General features: G+C 35.0%; 1 protein-coding gene across 1 annotated transcript in view; it reads left to right on the plus strand.

Moving 5' to 3' along the window:
* LOC106092501 (dual specificity tyrosine-phosphorylation-regulated kinase 2) overlaps window positions 1-14,322 on the plus strand; it is a 272,286-nt gene that overhangs the window by 256,435 nt on the left and 1,529 nt on the right. Inside the window, exons 8-9 of the mRNA XM_059366108.1 lie at window positions 1,873-2,011; window positions 2,080-2,251. Coding sequence (XP_059222091.1) covers window positions 1,873-2,011; window positions 2,080-2,251 — 311 coding nt within the window. The remainder of the gene's footprint in view (window positions 1-1,872; window positions 2,012-2,079; window positions 2,252-14,322) is intronic.

Genomic DNA, 14,322 nt, shown 5'->3' on the forward strand with positions numbered 1-14,322 from the left:
CCATATAGACCGATCGGCCGATTTAGGGTCTTAGGCCAATAAAAGCCACATTTATTATCCGATTTTGCTAAAATTTGGGACAGTGAGTTGTGTTAGGCCCTTCGATATCCTTCGTAAATTTCGCTAAGATCGGTCCAGATTTGGATATAGCTGCCATATAGACCGATCCTCGGATTTAAGGTCTTAGGCCCATAAAAGCCACATTTACTAACCGATTTTGCTGAAATTTGGGACAGTGAGTTGTGTTAGGCCCTTCGACGTCATTCCTCAATTTGGCCCAGATCGGTCCAGATTTGGATATAGCTGCCATATAGACCGATCCTCGGATTTAGGGTCTTAGGCCCATAAAAGCCACATTTATTAACCGATTTTGCTGAAATTTGGGACAGTGAGTTGTGTTAGGCCCTTCGACATCCTTTATCAATTTGGCCCAAATCGGTCCAGAATTGGATATAGCTGCCATATAGACCGATCCTCCGATTTAGGGTATTAGGCCCATAAAAGCCACATTTTTTATCCGATTTTGCTGAAATTTGAGACAGTGAGTTGTGTTAGGCCCTTCGATATCCTTCGTCAATTTCGCCCAGATCGGTCCAGATTTGGATATAGCTCCCATATAGGCCGATCCTCCGATTTAGGGTCTTAAGCCCATGATAGCCACATTTATTATCCGATTTTGTTGAAATTTGGAACAGTGAGCTTTGTTAGGCCCTTCGATAGCCTTTATCAATTTGGCCCAAACCGGTCCAGATTTGGATATAGCTCCCATATAGACCGATCCTCCGATTTAGGGTCATAGCCCCATAAAAGCCACATTTATTATCCGATTTTGCTGAAATTTGGGACAGTGAGTTAAATTAAACCCCTTGACATATTTCTAAACTATGGCACAGATCGATCCAGATTTAGATATAGCTGCCATATAGACCGATCTCTCGGTTTTAGGTTTTGGGGCCATAAAAAGCGCATTTATTGCCCGATGTCGCCGCAATTTGGGACGGAGAATTAAGTTAAGCCCCTCCACATATTTCTGCAATTAGGTCTAGATCGACCAAGCTTTGCATATAGCTGCCATATAGACCGATATCTCGATTTAAAGTCTTGGCCCCAAAAAAGGCGCTTTTATAATACGTTTTAACTAAAATTTAACACATTGACTTATGTTAGGCTTTTCGACATCCATGTTGTTTATGGTACAGATCGGTTTATTTTTAGATATAGCTTCTAAAAAGACCAACATTTTGTTATACACAATGGAACAATGACTTGTGCTTAGTAGTATTTGGTCCAAATCGGATCACATTTCGATGGAAGGTATGGAATTTTCACCGGATTTTGATGAAAGTTGGTTTACATATATACCCGAGGTGGTGGGTATCTAAAGTTCGGCCCGGCCGAACTTAAAGCCTTTTTACTTGTTTTCTTTTCTTCAAAATTCATTTAATGATTTAAATGAATTTTGAAGAGTAACTCCTTTGTAAGTTACATTCAATTGGTCATTAGACCTTGACTTGAGAAACAAAAATTAAAGATTGGGTTTTTTTTGTTATTTCTTATAGAGAACTTAGCAAAATATAATGTTGATTATTTAGGTTTCAAAATTTTTAGTTCTCTGGCTCTCGTTTTAACCCCCTTACATCTACACCCCTGTTATCTAACGTCTTTTTACATTAACTCACCTTTAGGCTGAGGTTTGCTGTCTCAAGGATAACACTTACCTGGTTACCATGAAAGTCGTAATTTTTTCATGGGGTTCCAGCAAGGCAATCACAAACTTTAATTGCTTCATTAGTTATTTATTATACACATTTTTATGTTATGTTTCAAACTCCTAATAATTTGGGCTTTTTCTTTCTCCCCTACTAATTGCAGTCTTAATTTGTATGAGCTGATCAAAAAGAACAACTACAATGGTTTTAGCATGAGTTTAATAAGGCGTTTCTGTAATTCCATTGTCAAGTGTCTGCGTCTGCTGTACAAAGAGAATATCATACACTGTGATCTCAAGCCGGTAAGCAGTCCATTCTTTTTTAACTCGTTCAAAAAAAAAAATAAATGTTGTTTTTTTTGTTGTTTTAGGAAAATATTCTATTAAAACAGCGTGGCAGCAGTTCCATAAAGGTCATCGATTTTGGCAGCTCCTGTTATGTCAATCGCAAAATCTATACCTACATCCAATCAAGATTTTATCGTTCGCCAGAGGTCATTTTGGGTCTGCAATATGGCACTGCCATTGATATGTGGAGTTTGGGTAAGTACAACCGTATCATAATTTCAAACGCCCACATGTCCTTAGAGAGAGCTCTTGCAATTGTGCTATTTATGTCAATTGACATGTGAGCTGGCGTTTGGCATATGTGGGCACAAACCACATTTGTGTGAGTGTTTGGGTGTATGTGTCAATGTTAGTATTTATCTTTCTAAACATTATGACACATGCATTTACAAATTAGTGTAATTTTTCTCACTGTGCATATTTTTTGCTTTTTTAATTAAAAAAATACACATAGTCGTTGTTGTGGAAAAACCAACATCGTTTCATCATTTTACGATACACATGCACAAACAAACAAACACAGACATGGAGACTTATCTCTTGTGTGACAATAATCCTTTTGTATGCTAAGGATATTAGGTTGTAAAGGAAATTTCGGAAACAAATATGAGCAAGTTGAGCAATGCTATTGAAGCTATATCAAGTTAGAGTCCGATTTGGACCATAAATGAATTGAATGTTGAAGACCATAGTAGAAGTCATTGAGTAATATTTCGTTGCAATCGGATAAGAATTGCGCCTTGTAGGTACTCAAAAAAGATAATCAGGAGATCGGCTTATATGGAAGCTGTATCAGACTACCGATCGATTCAGACCATATTGGACACGTATTTTAAAGGTCATGGGTGAAGCCGTTGTACAAAATTTCAGCCAAATTGGAAAAGAATTGCGCCCTCCTTAGGCTTAAAAAGTCAAAATACCAGATCGGTTTATATGACAGCTATATTAGGTTATGTACCGATTTAACCATACTTAGCACAGTTATTGGAAGTCATAACAAAACACTTCCTGCACAATTTTAGTCAAATTGGATGATAATTGCTCCCTCTAGAGGCCTAAGAAGTCAAGATCCACGATCGGTTTATATGGCAGCTATATCAGGTTTATAACCGATTTGAACCATACTTAGCACAGTTATTGAAAGTCATAACGTAGTACTTCGTGCAAAATTTCAGCCAAATAAGAAAAAAATTGCGCTCTCTAGTGGCTCAAGAATTCAAGATCCAAGATCCTCCATACTATGATGGAGGCGTTAAGTTCGGCCGGGCCACCTCGGTTGTGCCTTTCATCATAATCAGATGAAAAATGCACAATTTATGCCCCTATATCGAAATATTTTTTAATTTTGTATAACAAAACATTGGTCTTTTTGGTATCCATATCCAAATATAGACCATATACGACTCGGATCTCGAAAAGCCTAATATAAGTCACTGTGTCGAATTTCAGAGAAATTGGACTGTATATAAGTGTGAATTATAGACCCAAGACTTTAAATCGAGAGTTCGGTCTAAAGGCAGCTGTATCCAAATCTGGACCTATCTAGGCCAAATTGAAGAAGGGTGTCGTAGGGCCTTACACAACTTACTGTTCCAAATTTCGGGGAAATCGGACAATAAATGCGCCTTTTATGGGCCTAAGACTTTAAATCGTGAGACCGTTCTATATGGCACCAATATCCAAATCTGGACCGATCTGGGCCAAATTGAAGGAGAATATCGAAGGGCCTAACACAACTCACTGTCCCAAATTTTGGCAAAACCGGTCAATACATGCGCCTTTTATGGGCCCAAGACCTTAAGTCGAGAGATCGGTCTGTATGGCAAATATATCCAAATCTGGACCGATTTAAGCCATATTGCTGAAAGATGTCGAGTAGCCCAGCTTTACTCACTGTCCCAAATTTCAGCGAAATCGCGCAGTAAATGCACCTTTTATGGGTCGAAAAGCTTAAATCGAGAGTTCGGTCTATATGGCAGCTATATCCAAATCTGGACCGATCTAGCCCACATTAAAGAAATATGTCGAAGGGCTTAACACAACTCACTGTCCCAAATTTCAGCAAAATCGGATAACAAATGTGGCTTTTATGGGTCTAAGACCCTAAATCGGCTGATCGGTCTATATGACAGCTTTATCCAAATCTGGTTCGATCTAGGCCAAATTGCAGAAATATATCGAGTGGTTTAACCTTACTCACTGCCCCAAATTTCGGCGACATCGAACAATAAATACGCCTTTTGTGGACCCAAAACCTTAAATCGAGAGATCGGTCTATATGGCAGCCATATCCAGATCTGAACCGATCTAGCCCACATTGAAGAAATATGTCAAAGGGCTTAACACAACTCACTGTCCCGAATTTCGGCAAAATCGGATAACAAATGTGGCTTCTATGGGTCTAAGACCCTAAATCGGCTGATCGGTCTATATGACAGCTATATCCAAATCTGGTTCGATCTAGGCCAAATTGCAGAAATATATCGAGTGGTTTAACCTTACTCACTGCCCCAAATTTCGGCGACATCGAACAATAAATACGCCTTTTGTGGACCCAAACCTTAAATCGAGAGATCGGTCTATATGGCAGCCATATCCAAATCTGAACCGATCTAGCCCACATTGAAGAAATATGTCGAAGGGCTTAACACAACTCACTGTCCCAAATTTCGGCAAAGTCGGATAACAAATGTGGCTTTTATGGGCCTAAGACCCTAATTCGGCCGATCGGTCTATATGGCAGCTATATCCAAATCTGGACCGATCTGGGCCAAATTGAAGAACGATGTCGAGTGTCCTAACACAACTTACTGTCTCAAATTTTAGTAAAATCGGATAATAAAAGTGGCTTTTATGGGCCTAAGACCCTAAATCGGCCGTTCGGTCTGTATGGAGGCTATATCAAGACATAGTCTGGGCTATATCGCTATGTCTTGATATAGCCCAGCTTCGAACTTAACCTGCTTATGCCAAATTTCAACCAAATCAGGTGAAAACTTAGCCTTTTAAGAACTCATGAAGTCATATCGGGGTATCGGTTTATATTGGGGGGGTTATATCTGTTTAAAGACCGATTCAAATCATACTTGGCATGGATGTTGGAAGTCATAACTCAAGAGTTTGTTCCAAATTTCAGCCAAATGAGTTGAAAATTCATGTTTCTAAGGGCTCAAGAAGTCAAATACGGGGATCGGTTTATTTGGGGGCTATACCTGTTTATAAACCGATTCAAATCATACTTGGCATGGATGTTGGAAGTCAAAACTCAAGTGTTTGTTTTAAATTTCAGCAAAATAGGATGAAAATTCAGGCTTCTAAGGGCTCAAGAAATTAAATACTGGGATCGGTTTATTTGGGGGCTATATCCAAATCTAACCCGATATGGGCCATTGCCAATCCCCAACAACCTACATCAATGGGAAGTATCTGTGAAAATTTCAAGCGGCTAGCTTTACGCGATCGTCCGCTATCGTAATTTCGACAATTGGGGGTTCTAAGGGCTCAAGAAGTCAAATCCGGGTATTGGATTATATGCGGGCTATATCTGTTTATAGACCGATTCGAATCATACCGGATTTGGCTCAAGAAGTCAAATCCGGGGAACGGTTTATATGGGGGCTATATCTGTTTATAGACCAATCCGGATCGTACTTTGCATGGATGTTGGAAGTCATAACTCAAGTCTATAGTCAAAATTTCAGCCAATCTGAAATTTGAGGCTTCTAAGGGCTCAAGAAGTCAAATCCGGGGATCGGTTTATATGGGGCTATATATTTTAATAGTGCGATTCGGATTATTCTTGGCATGGATGTTGAAAGTCATAACACCAGTGTTTGTTCCAAATGTCATCAAAATCGGATGAAAATTGAGGCTTCTAACGGCTCAAAAAGTCAAATCGGGTGATCGGTTCATAAAGGGGTTATATCTGTTTATAAACCAATTCAAATCATACTTGGCATGGATATTGGAAGTCATAATGCAAGTGGCTACCATGGGCTTAAGAAATCAAATCGGAATCGGTTTATATGGGAGCTTTATCAGGTTCTTTACCGATTTGGACCGTACTTGGCACATTTGTTGGAAGTCATAACAGAACACTATGTCCAAAATTTCAGCCAAATCGGACTGAAATTGCGGCTTCCATGGGCTCAAGAAGTCAAATCGGGAGATCGGTTTATATGGCAGCTATATCAGGTTATTAACCCATTTGGACCGTACTTGGCATAGTTGCTGGAAGTAATGGGCTCTAGAAGTCAAATCAGGAGATCGGTTTATATGGAAGCTATATCAAAATCTGAAGCGATATAATCCATTTGCAATCCCCTACATCAACATAAAGTATCTGTGCAAGCGGCTAGCTCTACGCGTTCGTGATTTCGATCGTGATTTCGACAGACGGGCGGACATGGCTAGTTAGACCCAGAATGTCGAGAAGATCCAGATTATATATACCTTATGGGGTCGTAGATCAATGTTTCGAGGAGTTACAAACGGAATGACTAGAGTAGTAAACCCCCATTCTATGGTGGTGGTTATAATAAAACACTATCAATGTATCCACTTCATGGTCCAAATTTAAGATTTTCTTCCGACACTACAACCTAATGTTTACATATATAATGCATAAGTATATTTACACATTTATGTCATATAAATACTGACATCTACAAACACATATGACAGCTAATCATTATAAAAGGGACTTCTTTGACGTTTGTTTGTACTAATTTTTTGCATGAACACTTTTAGTTCATTTTTTCCTATACACACAAATCCCCAACCTAAAGGATAGGGAATTCTATCAAGCACATATGTTTAAAGTGTTGAAGGGGAAAATTAGAAAATGGATTTATCTTGAATAGATGAAGAGGATTGGGTTTAAAATAATAATTATTTTTTAAGGAAGGAAAATATATACCACAATTTAGATGTTTATTTAAAACATCGCATAAACGTTTTGATATACAAATGGCATATTCTTCTTGGAAGTTATAATGATAACAGGCTATAAGAATTGATGTAAATGCAAAAATTTCAAGAAAAGTTTAGTTACCACAAACGTTGATATGATAAAAAAAACCTGACTGTATAAATTTTTAATACTTATGCATCTATCTATACTTTATAAAAACAAAATTTCCCTAAAAAACAGTCGACAATTTAGTTGCTGCAAACGTTTTTTTACAAGAAACATTAGCGCTTCTTACAGCAAACATATTTTGTTTGTGACAACTACTATTATTTTATGTTTGAGGTTACAAATATACAATTTTGTTGTAGCAAACGTTGATTAACTTTGCGCTTATTTTACCAATTAAAGTTTGTTTGTGACAACAACTATTTTTTTTTGTTTAAGGTTCCAAATATATAATTTTGTTATAGCAAACGTTTATTTTTTTACAAGAAACTTTTGCGTTTATATCAGCAAACATATTTTGTTTGTGACAACAAATATTTTTTCTGCTTTAGGTTGCAAATAGTTAGCCCAGGTGGCCGAATTGGTTGAGTGTTCCGATTTCCAGTGCAGGGATCGTGGGTTCGATTCTCACCAGAGGCCTTGGTCTGTCGTTACTATGGTATCACAATGGATTGAATTTGTCTAAGTGCGTCTGAAAGGACTTCCACCTTTACCTAACGTAACCTAACCTAGGTTGCAAATATACGATTTTGCATTGCGAAAGCTATTTTCAATTTTGGCGATACTCAACTATTCGTTGTAATAAAGAGGTTTGTTTTTTGTTTGTCCCAAGAACAAAAATTTTTAAATTGTCCCTTTAATTTTTCATTTATATAACAAGTGAATAATTCCCCCTTGAAAAACAAAACGTAACCTAAAAATCTTGGTTATTATTTTATTCATGCAACTATTTCCACTCTTCCTTTTATATTGAAGAGATATTCCACTATGTTTTTCCATCCTTTTTGCCTTTTAATTAATAACTTATTAATTTTATGGCTGTCATCATTGGTAATGACCTTGGCAAACCTTAACCTTCAAATTTATACACAAGGTTTTAATTATGTCGTATTTCCACAAATCAAGTTGTATTTCCATGTTGACATTCTTCATAAGTATTTTTGCCTTCAATACTCTTTCAATGATGATGATGGCAACTACTACGATGATTACAGTTTTCTAATTTGCCAACCACATAAAATATTCTGCATTATCCTTGACCTTTACCATTGCAACCAGAATTTTGTGTTTTTTTACTGTTTTGGTCATCTGCATGAGTTTTTGATTTTCAAACATAAATTTTATAGCTAATGATTTTGTTGCCCACCGAATAGAAAAAAAAACCCCTTAGATGACCGAAAATAGAGCTCTCAAGAATTCGTTGTATGCTACATTGCAAAACCAAGAGAAAAATCCTTGACAACAAGCCAATTATTGAAAACAAAAGGATACGGGAAAATATAGCAAACAGAAGCTGGCATGAAAATAGAAGCCTCCTCCTCATCATCATCACTATCCGTATGGTTGTAGAAAAAAGTTGCATTGAAGCACAGCTAGTAGTAGTACAAAAATATCACATAAATATTACTGTAAATTAGAAACCACAAAAGCACAAGCAGGCAGGACAACTGCAGTATTACATCCGCCCATTCGGTCAAGCATATGGTCATATTTTTAACACTCTAGTCGACAATTGTGCAGTTTAGTGTTTAGGGGCCACACTAACTTACCCAAAAACTAATTAGATTTTGAGGAAACAATAAGGGGACAGAATCTACTATTTATGAGAAATTTGAAGTAAATTTTTAATTGGAAGGGAATTTGTTGCACAAAATTGCATGGATAGGGGATACCAAAATATTGATCCCAAGGTGTATATTAGGATAAGTTGATAGGTATGGATGAAAAAAAAGTTAAAATTTGTATAGCATAAGCGTTATCTACATGAAATTCCAAGAAAAAACCATGGATCTAAAATCAAAACCCAATCCGCGCTTCTTGACTCAGAAAAATCTATCATTTCTAGCATTTACATTTTTCGCAAAGACTGTCGTATACATTTTCAAGTCGAGAGATACGCATTAGGATTTTATTTCAAATATATGGTTTCTTCTGAGAAATTTCTAGGAATATTATGTAGTTTACTTTTAAAACTATTAAAAAAATCAACCCGCCCTAGTGTATATGCCAGCAGAATGTTTTGATACCTAGCAACCTAAAAACAATGCCAGCATCCACAGATTGATCTAGCCATAGAACTGGTGGACACAATCATGGAGAAAAGTTTATATTAATAACAAATTGAGAAATATTGCAATAAAAGTTGCTACAAATAATAAACCAAAATATGGAGTGATGAGTTTCTTAACAAATAAAATTAATCTTTCGAATATCATTATGTACAAACGCTATAACTTAAATTCACGTAAAAATTTAGTTCAAAAATTCGTTCCCATTCTAAATTATATAGCCTTAAGACCGGAAATTAATGATAGTTTCATAAAACGATATAATTTCCAGTTATAAAGGTGAATTTATGTCATTTTCTATGTAAAATTGCAGTGTGGTGAGTTTCTTGAGAAACTCACCACACCTGGAATTTTGCAGAAATGGACTTTGCGCCCTCTGTAAATATATATGCATGTAAAACACTGTCAATTAATTGAATTTAAACAACTTATATCAGCAAATTTAATAAAAATAGTATATGTGTATAGCAAAAATTTACTAAAACTAGTTAATTTTTTAAAAAATTTACATTACATTCAAATTTTTGGGAGAATTTATAAAAAGTAAAGTGGATTGATGTAAAGAGACAAGTAAGAATTGCAAAAAAAAAGTTCCCGTCATATTAGGTCAATCTTTGGCAAAATAGGCTTGACGGAAGTCGGCAATTTTTTGTATCCAAAAAATTGAACAAAAAATTATTTTAAAATTCTTTGAAGTAAAATTTGTGGATACCTTTTTAGAGCCTTGTTGCACTTGATGGTTTCTATATTAAAATATGTATGGCGATAAGCCTACTACCTTTGACAGCAGTTTCGATTTTATGTCAAAGTTATTAAAATCCACTTTTCTTCGCTAAATGGTCATAAAGTTTAAAGAAAAAAATTTTTTTTTTGTTGAAACATAGTGTCCTAATTCATAAAAATGATTGTTTTTTTATATAAAATTTTTTAAAATTGAAGTTAAAGGTAAACGCAAGTATTGCCCATGCACATTCCACTAAGAAATAGGCCCAAACTTCTCGCACATCAATGAGTGCAGTCCGATTGAAGTTTAAGCTCGATGATAGGGTGCCTCATTTTTATACCTGTTTGGAGAGAGGTTTTTACATGGCATAGCACCTCACAAATGTTGCCAGCATTGGGAGGGGAAAACCACCGCTGCAAAAAAGATTTTTTTTCTGATGGTCTCGCCAAGATTCGAACCCAGGCGTTCAGCGTCACAGATGGATGTGCTAACGATGACAATTTTTAAGGTATTTTTCGAAAGAAACATGTTTTTCCATGCTAAATCCTTTTCTTATTAAGTCTTCCACACCAAATTGAAGTGTGGTGAATTTCTTGAAAACTCACCACGAGGCGTATCTTGCAGAAATGGCATTTTGAAAAACTGTACTTTAATATGCAAAGCCTTTAATTGATGGCCTACACGAATAACACTGAAAAAAACGGATTTAACATAATTTTGTTTATGATACTAGTGAAACCACAGTTAGTATTTCAACATAGTTTTTAGTAAAACCGTTAAATTCTTTAAGAATTCGGATGCATAATTGCTATGTTATGAGTTCAATATTAACTAATCTCTCGTAGTTTAATCTAAACATTTGAAAATTTTAGGATTTAAGGATAAAAATGGTAAATATTCAATTCTTTAAAATCGAAGTTAAAAATTTTGTCTATTTTAAACAACGTCCTTTGAACGAGGAAATATTGCATGTTTTATCAACGCATACTATTTTGAGTTATATCTTCAATTTTATACGATTTTCCGTGCCATATTGTAGTGTGGTGAATTTCTGAAAATACTCACCACACGCTTAATATTGCAGAAATTGCATTTTTATATTTGCACTTTCATAGGCAACGATTTTAAAAAATGTTCTACGTGTAAGACACTGAAAACCCCAAACAATTATAATATCTAATCTAACCTCATCTGTTAAGTAAGAAAATTTTGTTGAACTTAATAAGAAACGAAAAATTTTGCAATTGTGCCTATAAAATCAACGGGCTAATGGTAGTTTGATTTAGAAACATGTTCTTCCCAGTTAAGTTTTTGGTTTTATTCAAGTTTCATACCAAATTTGACTGTGGTGAATTTTTTGAAAAACTCACCACACTGGGAATTTTGCACAAATGGCATTTTTAATATTTTTACTTTAATACGCAAAGCCTTTAATGGATTTTCTACATGTATAACACTGAAAACCCAGATTAAAAATATGCGAAACCGGAGTTAGTGTTGAACACATATTTATTATTAAAATAGTTAAACTTTATAGGAAATCGGATGTATAGGTTCCGTGTTATTTTAAGAACAACTGAAAACGGAACGAAAACTTATTACAAATCGCAAATTTTGAAAATGTCATAAATATAGAAAATTTTGAGGTACATAACTAAATTTTGCATAGTTGGAGATAATTAATTATAATGATAAAAATAAAGAAAGAGAACGATAGACTAGAATTTGAGATTATGTATACATTATAGATTTTTATTTATTTTTGCATATTATCATCACAAAGATTTGAATTTTTGTGAATTTGGTCATCTAACAACTAAGCGTCATCCATTTGTGCTATTATCCTTTTTTTAATGGATTTCTTTTGTTGCCAAGAATTTCATAAAGTGAAATGTAAATGTCTGTCATCATTTTCTTTTTAGTTCTTTGAAGGTTGCTCGTTTTGCCTTTGAGTAAAAGGATTGGTTCTTTTTTTTTTATTTTATGGCTTTGTATTTTAAATTATGCCTTTCCCTAGACCATTTGCTTTGTTTACCATGGAGAAAGTATTAGAAATTAACATACAAGTGTTATAAAAATTTCCCCCTTTACAAGTGATTGGTTTTAGTCTAGAATATATGAAAGCATCATTGCCACAGTTAATGGAAAACGGAATTTGCCCGTTTTAATAATGAGGGTAAATGACCTTAAGCTAAAATTTCTCTTATCTGGCCTAGTATAACCATATTGAAGTTAATGGCAAATTGGAGTATACATATGTATATGGAACAAACAATTCATTGTTACACTTAATAATGGTGTGGGTCAATGCAAAAGCATGTTCCATATTCTTACGCTACATGTCTTTCTAATCCCCAGTAGGCTTCATGCCCATCGAATTTCCTTACCGGATAAAGTCATTAAATATACACTTAACAAATTACAAGAGAGTTTCCCCCGGACAATGTGAAATATTTACTTATCCTTTTATCGTTCGTATACGCGTTCAAATATATTTAGATAAGGCCAAACAATGGAAGAAGTATCCTTGCATATGCATACACATAATATGGTCGGTCATATTGTGTATGAGCCATATATGTATGAGGCATTCCACAGCAAAAAAGGAAAGTTCTGAAAATAGATGTTTTTGTATTAGGGAAATCGATCTAGCCAACTTTATTAAAAAATAAATGCCGATATTACCACATGAACCTTAGTTTTGAAGACTGTAACATGATTTTCACAGACTCATTCCATACCACTATAATGGTATGGACTGTCTTGACTTTAATTTGTCTTGAAATCCCCATATGTTCACAAGTTGGTTTTGAATTGTTCTAAGCTGCTATGTGAAAATTGTCCTTTATGCGTGTTAATTCCTAAGTGTATGATGAGCTGATGGTTGGGGTATGGTGATAACAAGCGTTGTTCATATATACATATTATCATTTTTGCAAATTAACGTTGAGATAAAAGCTTGTTAAATAACTGTATGGAATTTCATTGTCTTCCTTGGCTCCTATATTCTATGGCATATTACCATTATACAAACTAGTAGCGGATGTCTGCCGTATTGGCATCCTTAAGACAATAAATTTCCTTGGGGTCATGAGATAGGAAGAAGATATAGGATAATTAAGATTTAATGTATAGGACAAAATAGCATATGTGTATTTCCGCCTATATCAAAATAAAATCTAAAACAAACTGTAATACATTAAAGAGCTAAAGGGTTTCAAAGTTTCAGATTGACAAGGAAAGATTTGACTACAACTAATACTAAATTTCCCATGAACATTCCATTAAGGAACAGTGGATACTTCTCTCATATCAACGAGTGCAGCCCGATTAAAGTTTAAGCTCAATGATTTCTATCCCGAATCCGAACGGCGTGTCGCATACCCCTTAGTAGAGAAGTTTTAACATGGCAGGATACCTCACAAAATAACTACCGCTGAACATTTTTCTGATGTCCACGCGGAAATTTAAACCCAAGCGTTCGATGTCATAGGTGGACATGCCAACCTAATCTCCAGAGAGATTTTAATTTACAATAGCATGATAACAGTGGGTTACATATACTTCTTCGAAATAACGAAAAAGGTCAACATTGGTGAAAAAACCCTTTAAACAAAAGGTGTTACATAAAATATGCTTTTCCGCTTAACCAAGTTGATTGTATAAGAGAATAATAGCAAATTATGGTATGGAAAATTTGGACAAAAATCCACTACGCCTTGAATATTTAATACACGATACTTCGAATGTATGTAAATAAAAATCAAGGGGCAAATGTGTGTGGTACACAAAAATAGCACAAAATTAAAAAATTGAAAAATAATTAGTTATATTTTTAACAAAATGACATTAATAGGGAAAAGTCATGGTGGATGTGTTAAAACACATTTTTTCCCAGTTCTATTGCTGATTTAAGTTGCATTTCATGACAAATTTTAGTGTGGTGAATTTCCATAGAAACTCACCACACCGTGAATTTTGCTGAAAATACATTCTCAGTGGCTATGGGTTACTAAACAAAGAGTATAATACAAGTTCTGCGTCTAATACACTATTAAACCCAGTCGCAAAAGAAATCCAGTTGAGAGGAAGTTTGTTGATTTTTCCAAGAAATTGGAAATAGAAATAATTTGGAAATAAATATTTTGAATGTTCTTTAGATGATTTTAGTTGATTTTCATTGAAAATTACAGGGAGGTGAATTTCTATGAAAACTCACCACAACATATATAATGATAAAATTCCTTCTCAATAGCTGTAATTTGTACGCATAAAAATTTAAACATGTTTTGGTTATCTTAAACCATACAACGTTTCATAACATACGCCAATGTTC

This window comes from Stomoxys calcitrans, chromosome 3 (assembly GCF_963082655.1).
Source record: "Stomoxys calcitrans chromosome 3, idStoCalc2.1, whole genome shotgun sequence".
Classification (NCBI taxonomy): Eukaryota; Metazoa; Arthropoda; class Insecta; order Diptera; family Muscidae; genus Stomoxys; species Stomoxys calcitrans.